General features: G+C 37.5%; 1 protein-coding gene across 4 annotated transcripts in view; it reads right to left on the bottom strand.

The window, feature by feature from the left end:
* LOC132153204 (growth factor receptor-bound protein 14-like) overlaps window positions 1-18,327 on the bottom strand; it is an 86,241-nt gene that overhangs the window by 10,533 nt on the left and 57,381 nt on the right. For 3 of the 4 annotated variants that reach the window (XM_059562542.1, XM_059562543.1, XM_059562545.1), the window contains 4 exons: window positions 9,524-9,680; window positions 6,514-6,635; window positions 3,569-3,643; window positions 2,342-2,479 (listed from right to left, as the gene is read on the bottom strand). In XM_059562542.1, the coding sequence (XP_059418525.1) occupies window positions 2,342-2,479; window positions 3,569-3,643; window positions 6,514-6,635; window positions 9,524-9,680 (492 nt within the window). Of the gene's footprint in view, window positions 1-2,341; window positions 2,480-3,568; window positions 3,644-6,513; window positions 6,636-9,523; window positions 9,681-11,134; window positions 11,643-18,327 lie in introns of those variants that run through there. The other variant, XM_059562544.1, reaches the window with a different exon arrangement.

Here is an 18,327-nt window from a genome sequence, read left to right as displayed (position 1 = left end):
ATTAATTAAAAATATTAACTAACAATTAATATACAATATAAACTTCAAAAAGTCATCAATCATTACAGTCAAAGGTGTGAGTGTGTATGTGAGTTCATTTGCATCGTTCCAGCGGTAAACTGCTGTAGCGAGAAATAAATCCAAACATGTGAGACATGAACGGCATCTAATAGACCGTCTGGATACGAGTGACACGTGTGGAATTTGTAATGTAATATAGAGAAGAGAATGTGTGACCAATCACAGACTAGAAACACAAGACTTGACCGGTGCACATGAGGAGGGGACTGTTAACTGTTTACCTGCACCAGAACGCCCGCGTCCTCAACACCCCTCAAAATGCCATATTAAAGAAATACTAACAGCCAGACAGTGTTTCCTGCAGCAGTTTGCTGAAATTCAATTTACTTTGTCTCAGCGGCTGCACTACTGCTGCTCATTTACACTCACACATGCTTTCAAATTGGTTATCAAAAGTACATGAGTATCTAAAGTGGATTTGAAGAACATTTTCTCACATCTTTAAACCTCGTAGAATTTGTTATTTTACATGAAGTCAATGCCGCAAGCTCAAAATGAAACTAAGGCTGTTGGCTTCAGTTACACTGAGGCTGTAATATGCACATCCATGGTGAGAGATAGCATGGAAACCTGTTCCAACGGCAGGAGCTTCATCTCAGCAACACTGCTAGTGAGGTGAGCCAAACGAAAAAGACAAAAATAAAAAAACACAAAGCCAGGCTTTGTCTCACCTTTATAAGCCTCACCTGTCTCATTTCCAAACTGACAGAGACAGACTAATAAGGTGTGGACTCAAAAACTGGCAGAACTTTTTCCACCTTTGACACTAAAATATAACAGCCAAAAAAAACAGAATCTGGTCTGATTGCTTGGCTGAATTAATTCACTTATGTGTTTCTTCAAAACTCGCACTTATGTTTTAATTCATTTTGAATACTAATATTATATATATATATATATATATATATATATATATATATATATATATATATATATATATATATATATATATATACATACACACACACACACGTAAAAATGTATTTTTGTTATATCAAGGTCACATTTAACACATTGGAAAATGTTCCACAATACCTTTATTTAGCTACTTTTCAAACGTTTTAATGCAAAATGTTAACCTACGATATTAAAATGCATAAGAAAAAACTGTATTGCACTTTTAAATAGTAAAACTAAAAAACTAAACTGTGTGAAACCTAATTATACAGATGTAGATTATGATTTGACTGTGTATAATAAATGGCATCATTTCCATCATGACAAACAATTTGGTTCCTATTTTGATTTATTTATTTACGTTACGACAGTATCGGTGAAGACCTTGAGAGAATATTAAATATTAGTTGTGAAAAATTGTATTAAATATAATTTCCAATCAAGCTGCTATTCTGCCAAATTAGTTGTGTGCATTATTATTATTATAAATAAAATTATTAATAATTATTATTTTTAAATTTTACAATTAAACAATTATACATTATAATAGAGAACAAAAACATCTTAATGGTCCTTATTTTCTTGCAGCATATTCTATTGATTTTTTAATTTAACATTGTTATTATTCTTATTTTGATGTGGTGCTGTATCCACACCAATGACAAAGCAAAGGTGTCACCAATTTAATTCCAAAAATGTGCAAAATGTAATTTAACTATGTTATCAAACTAAATACATAATTTAAGATAGAATTATCTGATGCATATACAGTATTTGTTTGTGGACAAATTTTATAAAGTAATGAGCATATGAAGTGTATATAGTGTTTTATGAGGTTTTTTTTAAGTACCCATAGAAACAGCCCAATATCATGTAGTGGAGAGCGAGCTCCTGAACAAAAGCACTATTGTAGTAAAAAGAACAAAGTAAAGGGAAAGTAAAAGAGCGAGGGCAGAGCAGGTTGGTACAGTAGTGTACGAGTACACAGCTCACCTGTTGTGGGACTTTGAAGGGTTCAGCTCTCTGCATACCAGGAGTGTTACACAAAATCTGGCTCGACCAGTTTGACTAAGTAAGCCCCATAAAGCTGCACTGTTATATCTGACTATATCTCATCTAGTAACAAGGCTGCATCAGATAAGAGTCCTAACCACAGCACCTGAATGGACCTGTAAGTTCCTGCACAATCTCACAACTCGAGATGCATTTCAGACAAGCAGCTCACATTAGAGGGATTCTTATAGTAAGAGCAAGTGGTATTGTGAACTATTAAAGCTAATCCCTGCAGACTCTGTGAAACTGAGATCAGAGGTGGAGAGATTTAGTGAGTAACCGCGAGCAGAACGTGACGATCTAGACCCACCTTTGATGTGCCCTTGTTAGAGAAGTACAGTCCTGATCTTCGTAACACAAAGTAGAACTTCTTCCAGGATTTCCTGCCGTGCTCTTTGGCGTGAAGGAATCCGTGAATCTCAGGACAAGAGCTGGAACTGAGGAAGGTCTGAAGAAGGAACATCAGACACAACACGCTAAAACACTATACATCTCAGTCTTTAAACAATATTTTACTTTATTTTTTAAAGTAAAAAAGTACAGTAAACAGACAATTATTATTATTATCATCATTAAAATTTCTTGAAATTAAACAAACTTTAACTGAAATATATATATATATATATATATATATATATACACACACACACAAACACACACACACACACACACACACACATATACGCATATATAAAATATCATTTTATTTCAGCTAATGCCAAGGCAACATTTCTCATTTGAAATCAGTTTAACTTGATGTACTAAATTAACTAAAACTGAAATAAATATAAAAAAATTAAAAATAATATAAATATTAATAATAATAATAATAATGATAAGACACACAACAAAATTAGAAAAACTTTAGCTAAAATTAAAATGAAAACTGAAAATATAAAATATAAAAATTTGAACTAAAACAAAATACTAATAAAAACTACAACAGCATCTAGGTGATTTCAAAGCAAAAATTATAGGAAATTAATAATAATAATAATAATGTAATTTCATATATATATATATATATATATATATATATATATATATATATATATATATATATATATATATACACACACACACACACACACACATTGCAATAAATATAAATATACCTTATATAAAATATAAATATGACACAACAAAAGAAAAAAACCTTTTATTTATTTATTTTTTTTAGGGTGAAATATAACCTGCCCTGATCATATGATGCATATGCACTGCACGTTTTAACAAAACAGCAGTCATTTGAAAATTAAATGGCTTTTCTTCTCTGCCATTAACGCTCACTGTTCAGTGCAAAATGCATTCAGGGATACCTCAAGTATTGATGTCTTGATGCATCCTTGATAAAAGGGGCGTAAGAAGAACATTTGGGGATTTGAACTGTACTTGGCTAGCTGTGAACTTTAAATTGGAACAGTACTTGGGCAATGACTGATGACAAAAGAGCATATTGAGACAAAAGAGCATATTGAGAAAGGGCTAATGACTCTATGTGCCTTTAATAATAATAATAGCATAAGAAGGTTGTCACCTGTATAAGTTGTGAGTGGTTCATGATTCCGTTGCTTTCACTGGAGACTGACACCATTTGCTCTGGGAAAAAGTCCTGCAATCACCCACAGAACAATTGTTTTCAACATTGATAATCAGAAATGTTTCTTGAGATGTAAATCAGCATACTTTTTTTATTATTATGAAAGTCCGTTGCTCACTGGCTCTGAATACACATACATACAAATCATGGGTCACAGGAGGGGATGCTCTCAATCAAATTATTTAGGCTAAGCATCAACATTCAAACCACTGTCCACTGTTATTTTTAACAGAAAAGAATGCAACAAGCTCGTAATCATGACTTTATTAAGTTAAGTTGGAAATAGGAAGTTTCTGATAGCACATGAAGACAGCAGAGAAGCGCTCTTGCTCAGTACAGTGGACTGCATTGTTTTGTTAACTTTGTGGTTTATTATTCTGAGTTGTATGGGACACGGTAACACACGGCTGTGGCAAGTGGGGCGGGGCCGAGGGACGTGGGAACAAGGAGTGAGGCCGGCAATGATTGGGCAAATCAGTGGCACCTGCAGCCCACCGCCGGTCTCGAGTCCCACATAGGAGATGGAAGGATATAAAACTGGAGCGACGACAGTGAAGGACGAGAGAGGACCAGGCCTGGGCTTTTAGTTGTGTTTTGGTTTTATTTTGTGCGCATCAGTCGTCCGTGAGGGGCTGGTGCGCTGTTTTGTGTTTTATTTTGTATTATTAAAATGTTATTGGATTGTCCGCCGGTTCCCGCCTCCTTCTTCCCGATTAATATGAAGGCTTAATTCATTACAACGGCCCTCTCACGATATATTGCTTTACAGATCCATCACTTTTGCTGCTCATAAATATTCACACAATCATGCAGCACGTATCAGAAGATCTGTGCTCCAGCGCGGTTAGCGCTCACACTCACTGATCTATATATAACTGAACCATGCTCTTGCCCACCTCTTCCAACCGAGCCAGGGACTGCTGAATGGAGCGATCCCACTAGACAAACGAACCAGGCTTTGGGGGTCAAACGTGATCCTGTACGTCCTAGTGTGAGCACACCCTAATTATCCTCCCGCATCCCACACACACACGAGTCTATACCCGCTCACCAAATGTTATTACACTTTTGTTCATATAGTAGTAGGCCTACTTTTAAATTAAAAAAGAGCACAATACACTAATTTTAAATGTATTATTAGTTTTGTGCATAATGTGATTAATTGCAGACAATAATGTGATTAATCGCGATTAAATATATATATAACCGTTGCCCAGCACTAATATATATACATATTTAAATAATCACATGGTGTTCCTTTGCAGCCTGAAATGAAGATGGACAGTCTGTTTTATACAGCTGTATTACCATCCAAGGAAAAGATGTCAGAGAAAAAAAAAAAAAAAAACGGAATTACATAGTTGTAAAAGGGATCACCCTTTCTGTCAATATTTTGTTAAGGCACCTTTTGTTTTAATTACAGCCTTTAGTCTGTTGGGATTTGTTTCTAATAACATTAGAACAGTATTTGCCCACTCTTCTTTGCAGAACTGCTCAAGTTCAGTTCAATTTGATGATGACCGTTTGTAGACTGCAGTCTTCAAGTCATTTCACAGATTTTCAGTGGGGTTTAAGTCTGGGCTTAAACTAGGCCATGCAAGGACATTCAGCTTTTTCTTCTTCAACCTCTGTGTGCTCAGTTCTGCTGTGTGCTTTGGGTCTTTGTCATGTTGGAAGGTAAAACTTCTTCCCATTGACAGCTTTCTAGCAGATGGCAGCAGATTTTCTTCAAGAAGACGGTATTTAGCCCCATCCATTTGTCCTTCTATCCTGACAAGTGCTCCAGTCCCTGCTGCAGAGAAACACCCCAGAACAGGACATCACCACCTTCATGCTTTACTGGAGGAATGCTGTAATTTGGATGATGAGCTGCTTTTCTTGCAACACTCCCATACACGCCACGTTTGCGGAGAATTTGTGATATTGTTTTCACATGCACAGAATGGTCACTGTTTGTAATAAATTCCTGCAGCTGCTTCAGAGTTTCTGACCAGTTTTCTCCAGCTCTTTCATTCAGTTTTAAACAACGTCCTGATCCAGGGAGGCTCTCTGTCAAACCAAAGACCTTCCACTTCTTAATAACAGATTTAAATGATAAAGCCTTTGAAATGCTTTTGTATCCATCTCTTGACTTGTGCCTGTCCACAGCTTTATCCCAGAGATCTTTTGACAGTGCCTTGCCACCTATAGTTGATTGTTTGCTTCAGTTGCACTAGCAAGGACTGGAATGCTCCAGGAAAGCTCTTTTCATGCTGAGCTGATCAAAATGTGCACAGCTGATCACATTTGAAACTCAAATGTCTTTGTGTGCCATTGAGACGGTGATTAGCTACACCAGATTGAGTCTACAAGCCATTTTTATGAGGGGGGCGGGGGGTGATCCTTTTTCCATCTCAGTGATTATGTTTTTTTTATTTATTACTTCTTTCACTTCGATGTTATAAGTTGCACTGAGTAAATACAGATGAATTAAAAACTAAAACTGTGTCATATATATAAGTTTACTTGTCATAGAGACTTGCAATTTCATCTATTTGACACCTATTACAATGACATCTGTGAGGTATTAGGAGCATTTTATATTTACTATAAAAGAAAGCACTTAAAGGCTCTTTGTTAAATCTGGTATTAGCATCTGTGACCTTGAAATTCACAGGAGTTAGTGATCTGTACTTTATTATTTAGGCCTTAGCTTGAATTCTTAACCGGTACAATTAAAGAGCCCTATTGTGTGCCTCTGTTTCAAACTTTAATGACTTTGAACAGGTAACCTGGATGTTAGGTTAAACCTCAGCAAATCAATTATACATTAGCATGGCAGCATGTGTCACGACACACACACACACACACACACACACACACACACACACACATATACTTACAAGAGGTTTTTGGAAGAACTCGTATTTGGCATAATTCTTCCTGAAGTACAGACAGCAGTGTGAGTCCATTCCCCAGCCGGACTGAACCTCCACAACCAACTCATGGTCTTCTATGGTTCTCTCTGGAAATCACAAACAAGAGTTAGTTTGGTACATGCTTATGAATTTATGAACCATACATATGCACTAAAGCAAAAAAAATTGCATTCAAGAGCATAAAAAATTAAATGTGTAACCTATTTTACTAATGTAAGGTGATCAAAAGTGGATATTTAACCAGAACAAAATGTAGGTTGAGACTTTGTAATGTGAACAGTGAAGTATTAAATTTTGATAAAAGATTATGAGGACAAAGACAGGATGCATTAAATTGATCAAAAGTAACAGTCAAGACACTTAGAGTTTTACAAAGTCTGATGGTTTGAATTTCTATTTCAAATCAATGCTGTTCTTTTGAACTTTCTATTCATCAAAGAATCCTGAAAGAAAGTGTTTACAAAAATATGAAGCAGCACAATTGTTTTCAACATTGATAACAATTTAAAATGCTTCTGAAGGATCATGTGACACTGAAGACTGTACAGTAGTAATGATGCTGAAAAATCAGCTTTGATCAGAGCAATAAATTACATTTTAAAATATATTACAGTAGAAAACATAACATTTCACAATATTAGTGTTTTTTTTCTTCCCTGTATCTTTGATCAAATAAATGTATCTTTGGTAAGCAAGAGACTTATATAGTGTTAATGTTTTCCTGTAGCAACTTCTGTCTAACATGCTGTTACAAGTGTTTGTTTTTCAGCATTTTATAGCATTAAACACATCTTATCCGATCAGAATCTAAAGTTTAATTGTCTGAGAATGTACTGCTCTATGAGTTTTACCATTATACAGCACCGTGGGCTTGACAGATTAATTATTAGCACTCTTTTTAAATATTATGCCTTGATAATGAGCAACATTCAATAGCCATGAGAGTGATGTGTGGGGGAGCTCATTATTCCACTTTATCATTTAATATTATTCAGCTCCTGAAACCCTAAATGCATGTTTAATGACTGAATGGACTGTTTAGAAGCAGCCATCTGGATGAGTCTGACTACTGTTATCTCATGCTAATGAATTCCCATAGAATTACTGCAGTGAACGGACAGATCTTCACTGCAATACTGCAATAACGCTGTTTGCATTGGTTATGACCAAACATCATCTCCATGCTGTTGATGATCTCTCTTCAATTCATGGTGTCACGTACGGTGTTACAGATAACACAGGAGAAGGAACCAATTGCAGGTATGATGTTTATTTGAAGGGTAATCCAAAGGGGTAAACAGTCCAGGCAGGGTCAAAACCGGTAAATCCAAACATAACATAAACAAGACACAAAGGCAAGGCAAGGCAAGGCAAGGCAAGGCAAGGCAAGGCAAGGCAAGGCAAGGCAAGGCAAGGCAAGGCAAGGCAAGGCAAGGCAAGGCAAGGCAAGGCAAGGCAAGGCAAGGCAAGGCAAGGCGACGGACATGAATAAACTTTCAACATTAAACAAGGACTCCGTGACACAGACTCAGACAGACCAGGTATAAATACACAAAAGGATAATGGGGAAACAGGAGACAGGTGGTGAACAATCAATTAACTCAAACAAGGAGGAAGGTGACCAAATAAGGGAACAGGAAGTGGTAAGGTGACAGACACCGTGGAAGAGGAGGACACCTAATGGAAACCCAGGGAACACAACCCAGACACTGTGACACATGGTTTCACTTCATCTCTATATTTTCAGCCTTTTGAAAACACTCAATATATGTCAATATTTATGTATTTGATGATATTTAGAATATATGTAAATGTTTATATAATGGTTTAAAAGACAATAATTTCAAGTTAACCATCATTTTAGTCATAAAAAGTCAAAAAGAGTCAAAATTGCATTTTTACACATCACTTTTCATTCGTATATTGCTGCTAGTAATTCTTTGTTGATAACTGAATGACAACAAAATGTAGCAACTATGTGCATCACTGTTATTTTCATGTCACTGAGATACAATAGTGTTTCTTAATATTTTAAATTACATTTTATTATCATATTTTTCATATATATAAGTTTGTTATTTCAGTACTTTAAATACAAACTATAAACTAAATGAAAGTTTACTAATCAAGTAACAAATTATTATTATTTTATTTTTTTAATGGTTTTATGTTTTTAAAGTCAGAGAAATCAAAGAAGGAATATCCCACATCTGATTTAAATAACAGTCATTTTAGTTAAACAACTTAAACAATAAAAAGTACGCTACAAATGTCCACCTACTTCTACCAACTAAAAAATGAAGATTGCTTTAATCAAAATAATCAATTAATCAAACTGAGTGTACAAGTTAATTAGATTAAACTGACTTTAAAAATCAAGCTAAACTTAAGTGTTGAAATAACTGAAATTATATTAATAAGATAAATTTATGAAAAAAAAATACACTGTCATGACTTATTGATCATATCATTGTTTTCAGTGAGAGTATTTCTACTTTGATCATATATATATATATATATATATATATATATATATATATATATATATATTTAGTGAAGTACTACAATCACTAAAACTAAAAAGGAAATAAAAATCAATTCAAATAGAAATGAATATAACAATGAAGTAATAAACAATGAATAAAAATTACAAATTTTCTAAAAATTTAAATTAAAGATTATTATTCAAAATATTAATATTGAAATTACTTTTTTAGTATATAAATAATACTAAAATAACACTGGGTTGGATGTCAAAATTTGAAAAGAAAAGCATGTTTCAGAAAACCTATAGCCAACATAAATACTGCTTCTTTAGAATGTACATCTTCCTTATAATAATCAGTTTGAATTGATTATTACATTTTTTCATATACTCTTCATATGTGACTGTATTGTATTTGGTGACAATGCACCAAAAGTATTCTGTGCTCTCGTTTGTTGTGGTTTTTAACTGTATTTTTTACTTGCTTACCTATACTCAGATGTGGGATCTGCTCAAACAGGGTCCAGCTGTGGTCATCAATGCAGTGGTTCTTCAGGATGAACAGCTGGCATATGTCCCGGGCGGTGATGTCACTGGGCACCTCCACTGCACGGCTGGTGTTGTCTTCACAGTACACTTTGATTACCTGCAACACAGTAAGGAATAAATGAAACCAGAAAGAGGCTTTGGCTGCATTCAGAATTGAATATTACCAGACTGCCTACTTACTATCTAACTAACTAAATACATACAAACATAAATACATTAATAAAGCTGATAAAGTTTTCTAAATCTTTTTGAAAGGAAGTCTCTTCTGCTGACCAAGGCTGCATTTATAAAAAAAAAGGAAAATCAGTAATCTTTTGAAAAATTGTTACAATTTCAAATAACTGTTTTCTATTTGAATATATTTTTTAATGTAATTTATTTCTGTGATGTGCAGCTGTATTTTCAGCATCATTCCTCCAGTCTTCAGTGTCACATGATCTTCAGAAATCATTCTAATATGCTGATAGGCCGCTCAAGAAACATTTCTAATCATATTTTTGCTGAAACTGTGATGACTCAGAATTCTTTAATGAATAAAAAAAAAATTAAAAGAACAACATGTAATTTAAATACAAATGGCTTGTGACAATATACATGTATTTACCGTCACTTTTGATTAATTTCATGCCTCCTTGCTGACAAAGTATTAATTTATTTAAAAACTAAATATTATTGACCCCAAACTTTTTAACGGTAATATATATAAGTTAAAAAGTTTGATATATTACAGATAGAAAGTTTGGGGTCAGTAATATTTCATTCTTAAAGAAATTAATATATATATATATATATATATATATATATATATATATATATATATATATATATATATATATATATATATATATATATATATATATCACATGATCATTAGCAAATTGCGCCCAACCTTATTTATTAATAGTTTTTTTAAGCATTTTTTTACTCAATTGCGTAAATTAATTTTTAGCAGGATGCTGCTTAAAAATGTTGACATTACTTAGGGTTAATTAATGAAATGTAAAACAGAATCTCAAATCAAGTGCACTGCATTGTGGGTTACAGTACCGCACTGTTGAATACTGAACATTTTAGTACTGTATGTCTAGTACTGTAGGTCTGAAAAAAAATCACGTATTATGTACAGTACACGCATTACATACAGAATGCTATGCTATTTTGAACACAATCACATTTTGTACATGCAAATAAAGAATCAAGTTTATATCAGAAACACTGACACTCCTTTTATGTCCTATGAGAACCAAATTTCACTTCATGTCCTATATACAGTATGCAACAACCCGTTCATTCAAAGTGCAGACAGCCTGTGCTGCAGAGAAGTCATGAATGTTGCCTTTCATGCCTTCACCTCATATGCAGAAAACCTACAGGCTGGATAACTCAATATCATCTCTGAAACCTTGTTTTAAGGCTGTTAGAGTTTCATTTATCTGCTCAAATCGCTCTCGAATGATTCCAAAGAGAGCAGAGCAGCCAACAGATCGCATCGATCTCACTCACACACATACAAGAAAAGCACTCATAAATTGGTATTTCAAAGCTACTTACCCCGGTACTAGGCGGCAGGCAGGGCTGTGATTTGGGACAAGCTCGGGAGCTTATATAGGGCTGAGTGCACAGCATTTCTCAATAGTTGAGTGAACATAAAACATAAACGCAATAATCTGCCGGGGAGCAGTGAGCTTCCTCTCTCTCTGTCTGCAGCCGAGCTCAAATGAGGTAATTAGAGAGCGGCTCAGTGCAGCCTCTGCTGCTGCATGTCACCATGGTTCTGTCCAATCACCTGTCACTGTTTACACGGCGGGGGTGAGTCCCGCTCATCTACCCCCTGCACGCACACACCGAAGGGGGAGGGAGGCAGAAAAGTCACAAGATTTGCCCCTCCTACCTATTCACACAGTCTTGACAGGCCCCTGCCTTTCACATAAATCCCAGCCAGAAACCGCTGGCTAAACACAAGACCCGACGGGTCAGCCCCGACTGGAAGGTGAAAGGCAACAGAGAGCGAGAAAGTTAATGTCACTTCTGATATGCAGTATATGTTCATGGATCCTCACCATGTGTGTAATGAAATCATATTAGTTTTTTTCAATTTAATCACAACATTACAGGTACAGTGCATACAACAAATAAATTATTTAATTATTTACTCACCCCTGTGTCATTTCAAACCTGTACGCTGTACATTGTTATTTTAATATTATTTATATACATTATAGTATTATATAATACTCTGAACTAGCTTTAATTTATTTATATTTCCAGTTTTATTTATATTTTTCTGAAAAAAAGTTGTGTTCATATTTAGATGTTCATTTTTTAAAATGGCGTTTCAAACCTGTACGCTGTTGAAAGGAATTTCGCCCCCTTTGTTGTGAAGTGTTATTTTAGTATTATTTATATATTAGGTTAATAATATTTCTTACTATCCTGAATTAGCTTAAATTTTGACATTCAGTTTTCAACCGATTTTAGTTTTAGTAAATTTGCTATGTACTTTTGTCTTTTTTTCTATTTAGCTTTATTTGTATTTTTACTTGTAATTTTGGCACAAAATAAGTCAAATTTATGTTATTTTTTTACACAATAATCTATTCATAATTTACTCTATTTCAGCTTTATTTCAGTTACCGAAAACAATTTTGAATGGTTTTAGGTTAACTTAATGATAATAAAACTGTTGCTGTAGCTCTTCGTTAAGATATGTTTAGATTAAAAAATAAATAAATGCATGTATTGCAACAAAGAGGATTTGAGAGATACAGCAGAGGAGAAGGTTTTCAGTAATTAATTTCTAAAGTCTTAATTTTAAATTAATTTTAAAAAGACTTGGAATAAAGCACACAAGCCACATTTTAAGTTGCTTCTTTGTCTTTTTCTTGGAGTCCCAATCAATGCAGAGCTGCAGGAAAAAAAAGGAATAAGAAAAAAAAAACGCATACAGGTTTCGATTTACATAAAGGTAAATAAATGATGACAGAACTGGATGTACACTGAACACAGGGATTCATTTTTCCCTTTCCCCACTTTCCATTCTGTCAGTCAATTGTAAAAATAATTTTAACTAACAAATGCCAGTTCCTAAATGACATAATTTCCCAAGAAATGACATCATTCTGGTGGGAAAACAACAGCAAAAACATCAATAAGCTACTCCACCCTGTCTGATTAAATTATACAAATCAGCTTGATAATTTCAAAATATCAGAAGCTAGGTAAAAGCTTTAGTTCTTAATGAGCATTCAGATAATTTTCTTGTCATTACGTAAACAATAATCACATTTCATAAAGTCTAATTTATCCTTTTATTAAAATTCTTCCTTAAATTACCAGACAAGCATATACATTTCTTCAAAGTTACAGAGTTAAAAGGGTCTGCAGAGCAGGAATGACCCTGTAAGGTATATGGGCAGAGCGAGATGGGGGTTGATGGAGTGTGTGTGAAAGGCAGGCTGCTAGGGAGAACACGCCAGTCCTCTTTCAAAGAGGAAAAGGAGGTCAGTGCTCCCCAGCAGGGCCAGGGTTAGCAAGCCTTTCAGCCAATCACAGCCTCCCACAGTGACATCATCTTCAAATGAGGTAAACGATTCACTGTTTAATCAGTAAGAGAGACCTACAAGACACAAAAAAGAACAGAGGAGGAGGAAACCCCCTCGCTAGGACCAGCTCTATAAATCCCCCAAACAAGCATTTACTAGACCTAACCTGTTAAAGTCTCAAGGTAGTAAGATGAGCAGGATTCTCGCTGCTCCCTTATCAGAGTAAATAAACAGTCCTTAAAGTTATAATGAATAGTAACGTTGAAGAGTGGTCAGAACAGTGCATTACTAGAGGAAATGTGATTTAAATACACTGGAAAAATCTGCTGGATATTTTGAAAGTGACATGATATACAGCCAAGTACTGTGAGCCATACTCAGAATTCATGCTCTGCATTTAACCCATCCAAAGTGCACACACACAGCAGTGAACACACACCCGGAGCAGTGGGCAGCCATTTATTCTGGGGGTTCGGTGCCTGTCCATGCCTGTCCACCCACAATTCCTGCCGACCCAAGACTCAAACTCACAAATTTTGGATTACAAGCCCAAATCTCTAACCATTAGGCCACAACTTCCCCATATTTCAAAAGAAACTCAGACCCATTTAAAGGAATAGTTCACCCCAAAATTAACATTTGCTAAGAATTTACTCACCCTCAGGCCATCCGAGATGTAGATGAGTTTGTTTCTGCATCAGAACAGATTTGTAGAAAAGTAGCATTCCATCACTTGTCCAAACAGCTTATAAAAACATCCCGATAATCCAGAGGTAATCCACATTACTCCAGTCCATCAGTTAATGTCTTGTGAAGTGAAAAGCTGCATGTTTGGAATAAACAAATTAGTCATTAAGATGTTTTTAACTTAAAACCGTTGCTTCTGGACAAAATACCAGTGCATAATTTAGAATGACTGAAAATCCACCCACATGTCTTTTGAGAACTGTTTAGGATGGTTTTTGCTTGTAAACAGTGCTTTATTTGTGCAGATTTCTCTTCTGATTCAGATGAGATTACTTTTTCCACTGGAGGAAGCGTTATTATGGTTCATGTATTTTATCCGTAAATAATGGTTTGAAGTTAAAAACATCTTAATGATGGATTTGTTTCTTGCAAACATGCAGCTTTTCACATCACAAGACATTAACTGATGGTGTCACGATCTCTAGCTGGAGTACAAGTGAGCTTCAGTAGAGGGCACTCCACTCACAACTCACTCAGGACTCATTCAAACTCCATTTCCCATCCTGCCTAATTCCTGGGACTGATTGCACACACACACACCTGCATCTGATTACATACTTGCATCTGATTACACACCTGCAGCTAATACACACACACACCCATATAAGCAGCACACTCTTTGCGAAGTCTTGTTTAGCCCCGTCTAGCATTTCAGAGCGTTTTCCCTTTGTATTTGTTCGTCCGTGTCTGACCTATGGCTTGTGTATTCTGAGTCTGATTCTCTGCTGCCTGCCCTGACCTCTGCTTGTTACTGTTTATGATTCTGGTTATCCCTGACATACCTGACGCCATTCCTGATTTCTGCCTGACGGACCATTCTCTAAATAAATAATGCAATTGGATCCGATCATCTCTGACCCTCCATCGTAACAGAAGACTTTGCCACTCAGGATCCAGCAGCCTTTAAGGAGTAAATTCCAGGTCAGTCATGAACCCAGTAAACCAACTTATGTGTCTACGTCAAGATGAATCGCCCATTGATGATTATGCAGTGAACTTTATTGAACTGGCTCACTTAACTTCATTAGATGAGGTATGTTTAATTAATTTTTTTCCGTGGAGGGCTTTCCAAGCCACTCAGCTCCGTTATGCCACTACATGACCCTAATTGGACACTTGAACATTATATTAACCTTGCATTGCAAATTTATGGTTCACCCTTCACTGTGGGAGTCTGAGAAGACTTCTTACAAAATGGCTGCCATACCAGAGCCTCATCACGACATGGCTGCCATTCCAGAGTCTCATCACGACATGGCTGCCATTTCAGAGTCTAGTCACAACATTGCCACCATTCCAGAGTCTGCTTTCGTAATGCCTGTCAGCCCAGCGCCGTTGCACATGACGGCAGCTGCAGTTGATCTTCCAGAGTCAAGTCCGGTCCCCGTGTCACGGTTGGTAAACCATGATCTCTGGGTTTTGCACTTTGTGGGTGAAGTCTGTGTGTTACGCGTCAGCACTGATTAGTTTGTGGGCGTCTCCGTTAATTGTCATCAGCAACAGCTGTCACTCATTACTCATCCCTATATATTGGCTTGTCTAGCGTCTTGTGTTCGTGAGAGTGTTGTTTCATGTTTGTAACCTATGCCTTGCTTTCTTGTGTGTTTCTGAGTTGGATGTCCGTGTCTCCCCGTAACCCCGTCCACTCTACACAACCCACCACCAAGCAACACCACTTACCTTCGGCTCGCTTCCCCGCAGTTCCTGTGTCACCCTCTCCTGCTGCCAACTCACCTCCGCCTTCCGGATTCGTCATTCCTCACCACCATCTTGGACTGTGCATTCCTCCCAGCGTTATTTGTGTCTCAGTTTTGTATTGTCTCATTGTCTTCATTAAATCTCATTCATCTCGCACTTGCTTCCTGCCACTCCTTCACCCAGTCTTTACAGAATGCTCTCACCAACCATGGAAGCAGCGAGCACCACTTCACAGTCTGAATTCATTCACCACAGCGTCAACCGCATGGATCAGCAGCAGGAGAGTATCGTGAACACCGGACGCGCGATCCAAGCGCTGGTGACAAAGGTGTCTGAGCTCACCCAGCAGGTTCATCAACTCACTTCTCCCACTGCGCCCACCGCACCGCCTGCACCACCCGTTCCCCGGGAGACCTCCCAGGACCCCTTCCGGCCAGAGCCGCGACTTCCGGCGCCAGAGAGTTACTCTGGTGAGCCAAACTTTTGCAAGACTTTCCTTAACAAATGAGAATCAACATCCGTGTTGCGCCTCGTTCCACTCCCTCTCCGAAGAGATGAAATGGGTCTTCGATCGAGCCGCGGCCGGCAGGGAGGCCGCTCATCAGCTCTAGGACCTGAAACAAGGAAAATCATCAGTGGCGGACTATTCCATTCAGTTCCGCACCCTGGCGGCCGCGTGCCAGTGGAACGAGGCGGCGCAGTGGGATCGATTCCTGCATGGGCTGGCCGACCGTGTTCAGAAAGAGATCTACCTCCTCGAGCTGCCCCCAACGTTCAACGGCCTGATCGACCTGGCCCTTCAGGTGGACGCTTGGATTAACCGCCTGGGTAGACAAGTCAGTCCTACACGCCATTACGTCTCTCCGGAAAGGGGCCGCTCGAGTCGAGAGAACATGGTCGGTCCCGTCTACGATCACGAACCCATGCAGGTGGGTAGAGCTCGGCTTTCCCGGAGGGAGAGAGAGTGGCGGAGCTCCCAAGGATTGTGTTTATATTATATTTACCAGGCATTCCATCCATTCATGCCTGGTAAAAGACCAAGCCCGGTAGTAAATTTGAGGCTACTATCGGGTGGGATCTCCGCCGGGAAATCCTCAACCACATCATCAACTCTTCTTCCTGTGAAACTGCGGTGGGAGAACCACACTCACGACTGTCACACCCTTCTGGACTCTGGGGCCGAAGGTAATTTCATTGACTCTCTCCTTGCATGTCACTTGAACCTTCCTGTCCTTTCTGTGTCTCATCCCATCCATGTCACCACACTCAATGGCCAGGAACTGCTACACGTCACCCACTACACTGAACCCATCACCCTGCTCACCTCAGGCAACCACAGTGAAACCATATCCTTTTACCTCATGGACTCCCCTGTAGCTCCCATTATTTTAGGTCACCCCTGGTTAATTAAACATAATCCACGAGTGGATTGGGGTTCCAACACTGTCACCTTGTGGGATTCTTTTTTGTTGGTGAGAAGGATGGTTCTCTGCGACCTTGTATTGACTTCCGAGAGCTGAACAACATCACAACAAAGAACACCTATCTGTTACCGTTGATGTCTTCAGCTTTCGAGAGGTTACAGGGAGCATCCGTATTCACAAAATTGGATTTACGTAATGCTTATCATTTGGTCCGCATCAGGAAGGGGGATGAATGGAAAACCAACTTTAACACCCCTAGAGGGCACTTTGAATATTTGGTGATGCCGTTCGGGCTCTCCAACTCGCCAGGGGTTTTCCAAGCACTCGTTAATGATGTGTTGAAAGATCAGTGGTAGATCAGTTTATATATGTTTACCTGGATGACATACTGATTTTTTTCTTCATCTCTCCAGGAACATGTTCAACACGTCAGACGAGTGCTCCCGAGATTACTCGAGAATGGGCTTTTTGTCAAGGCGGAGAAATGCGTATTCCATGCACAGTCTGTTCCCGTGCACACACACACACACACACACCTGCATCTGATTACACACCTGCAGCTAATACACACACACACACCCACCCACTTTCCATTCATACAGCACAATATTTTTATTATTGTCAGGGTTCATGGACTCAAATTGCTAAGGTGAGTACATTTGATAAAACCAAAGCTGATGAATAGTGAAGACAGTCCAGATCTTTTGAACACTGAGCACTCTTTCTCCTCTCTTACAGGTCTTTCCAGATTGCACAAGGGAAACGGGAATCCAGGATGGATAGCCAGGAGGATTGTGGGAAATGCAGTGTGCAGAGGTGACTGGTGATCTTGACAATTATATTCACAATAATATTATAACAACACAGAACACATTATAAACAAGTCACACCACAGACTCAAAGTTGTGAAATCTTCTTGAACTCCTTTTAACTTGACTCAAGTGGTAGACAATGCAAAAGATGCAAGACACAAGTGCAGCATTTAAAGAGGTCCATCTAATGCATGTTTACATAAATAAAAAAAAAAAAGCAGCACCGTATAATGCAAAAATGTGTTCTTTGTAAACTGACCTCTAAGGCTAGGAAGGGAGTCATTTTTTATGTTAAAGTTAACTCTTTTCACACCCGTTTGGTTTGCTTTAAAGAGGTCTGCATTCATTCACTGTAAAAGCATTTGAACTATCCATCAGAATGATGACAGAAGGCATGTAGTAGATTGTGTACAACAGGTTTTCAGGACAGTTTTGATCATGTTGATTTAGAGACCTTAGAAATTTGCATTTTAAATATGATGTAACCTTACCTTGGTTTACCTCATATTTAAACATGCGTT

The sequence above is a fragment of the Carassius carassius genome, chromosome 11 (assembly GCF_963082965.1).
Source record: "Carassius carassius chromosome 11, fCarCar2.1, whole genome shotgun sequence".
NCBI lineage: Eukaryota > Metazoa > Chordata > Actinopteri > Cypriniformes > Cyprinidae > Carassius > Carassius carassius.
The sequence above is the reverse complement of the archived record's forward strand: the minus strand, read 5'-3'. Positions and strand labels throughout refer to the sequence as shown.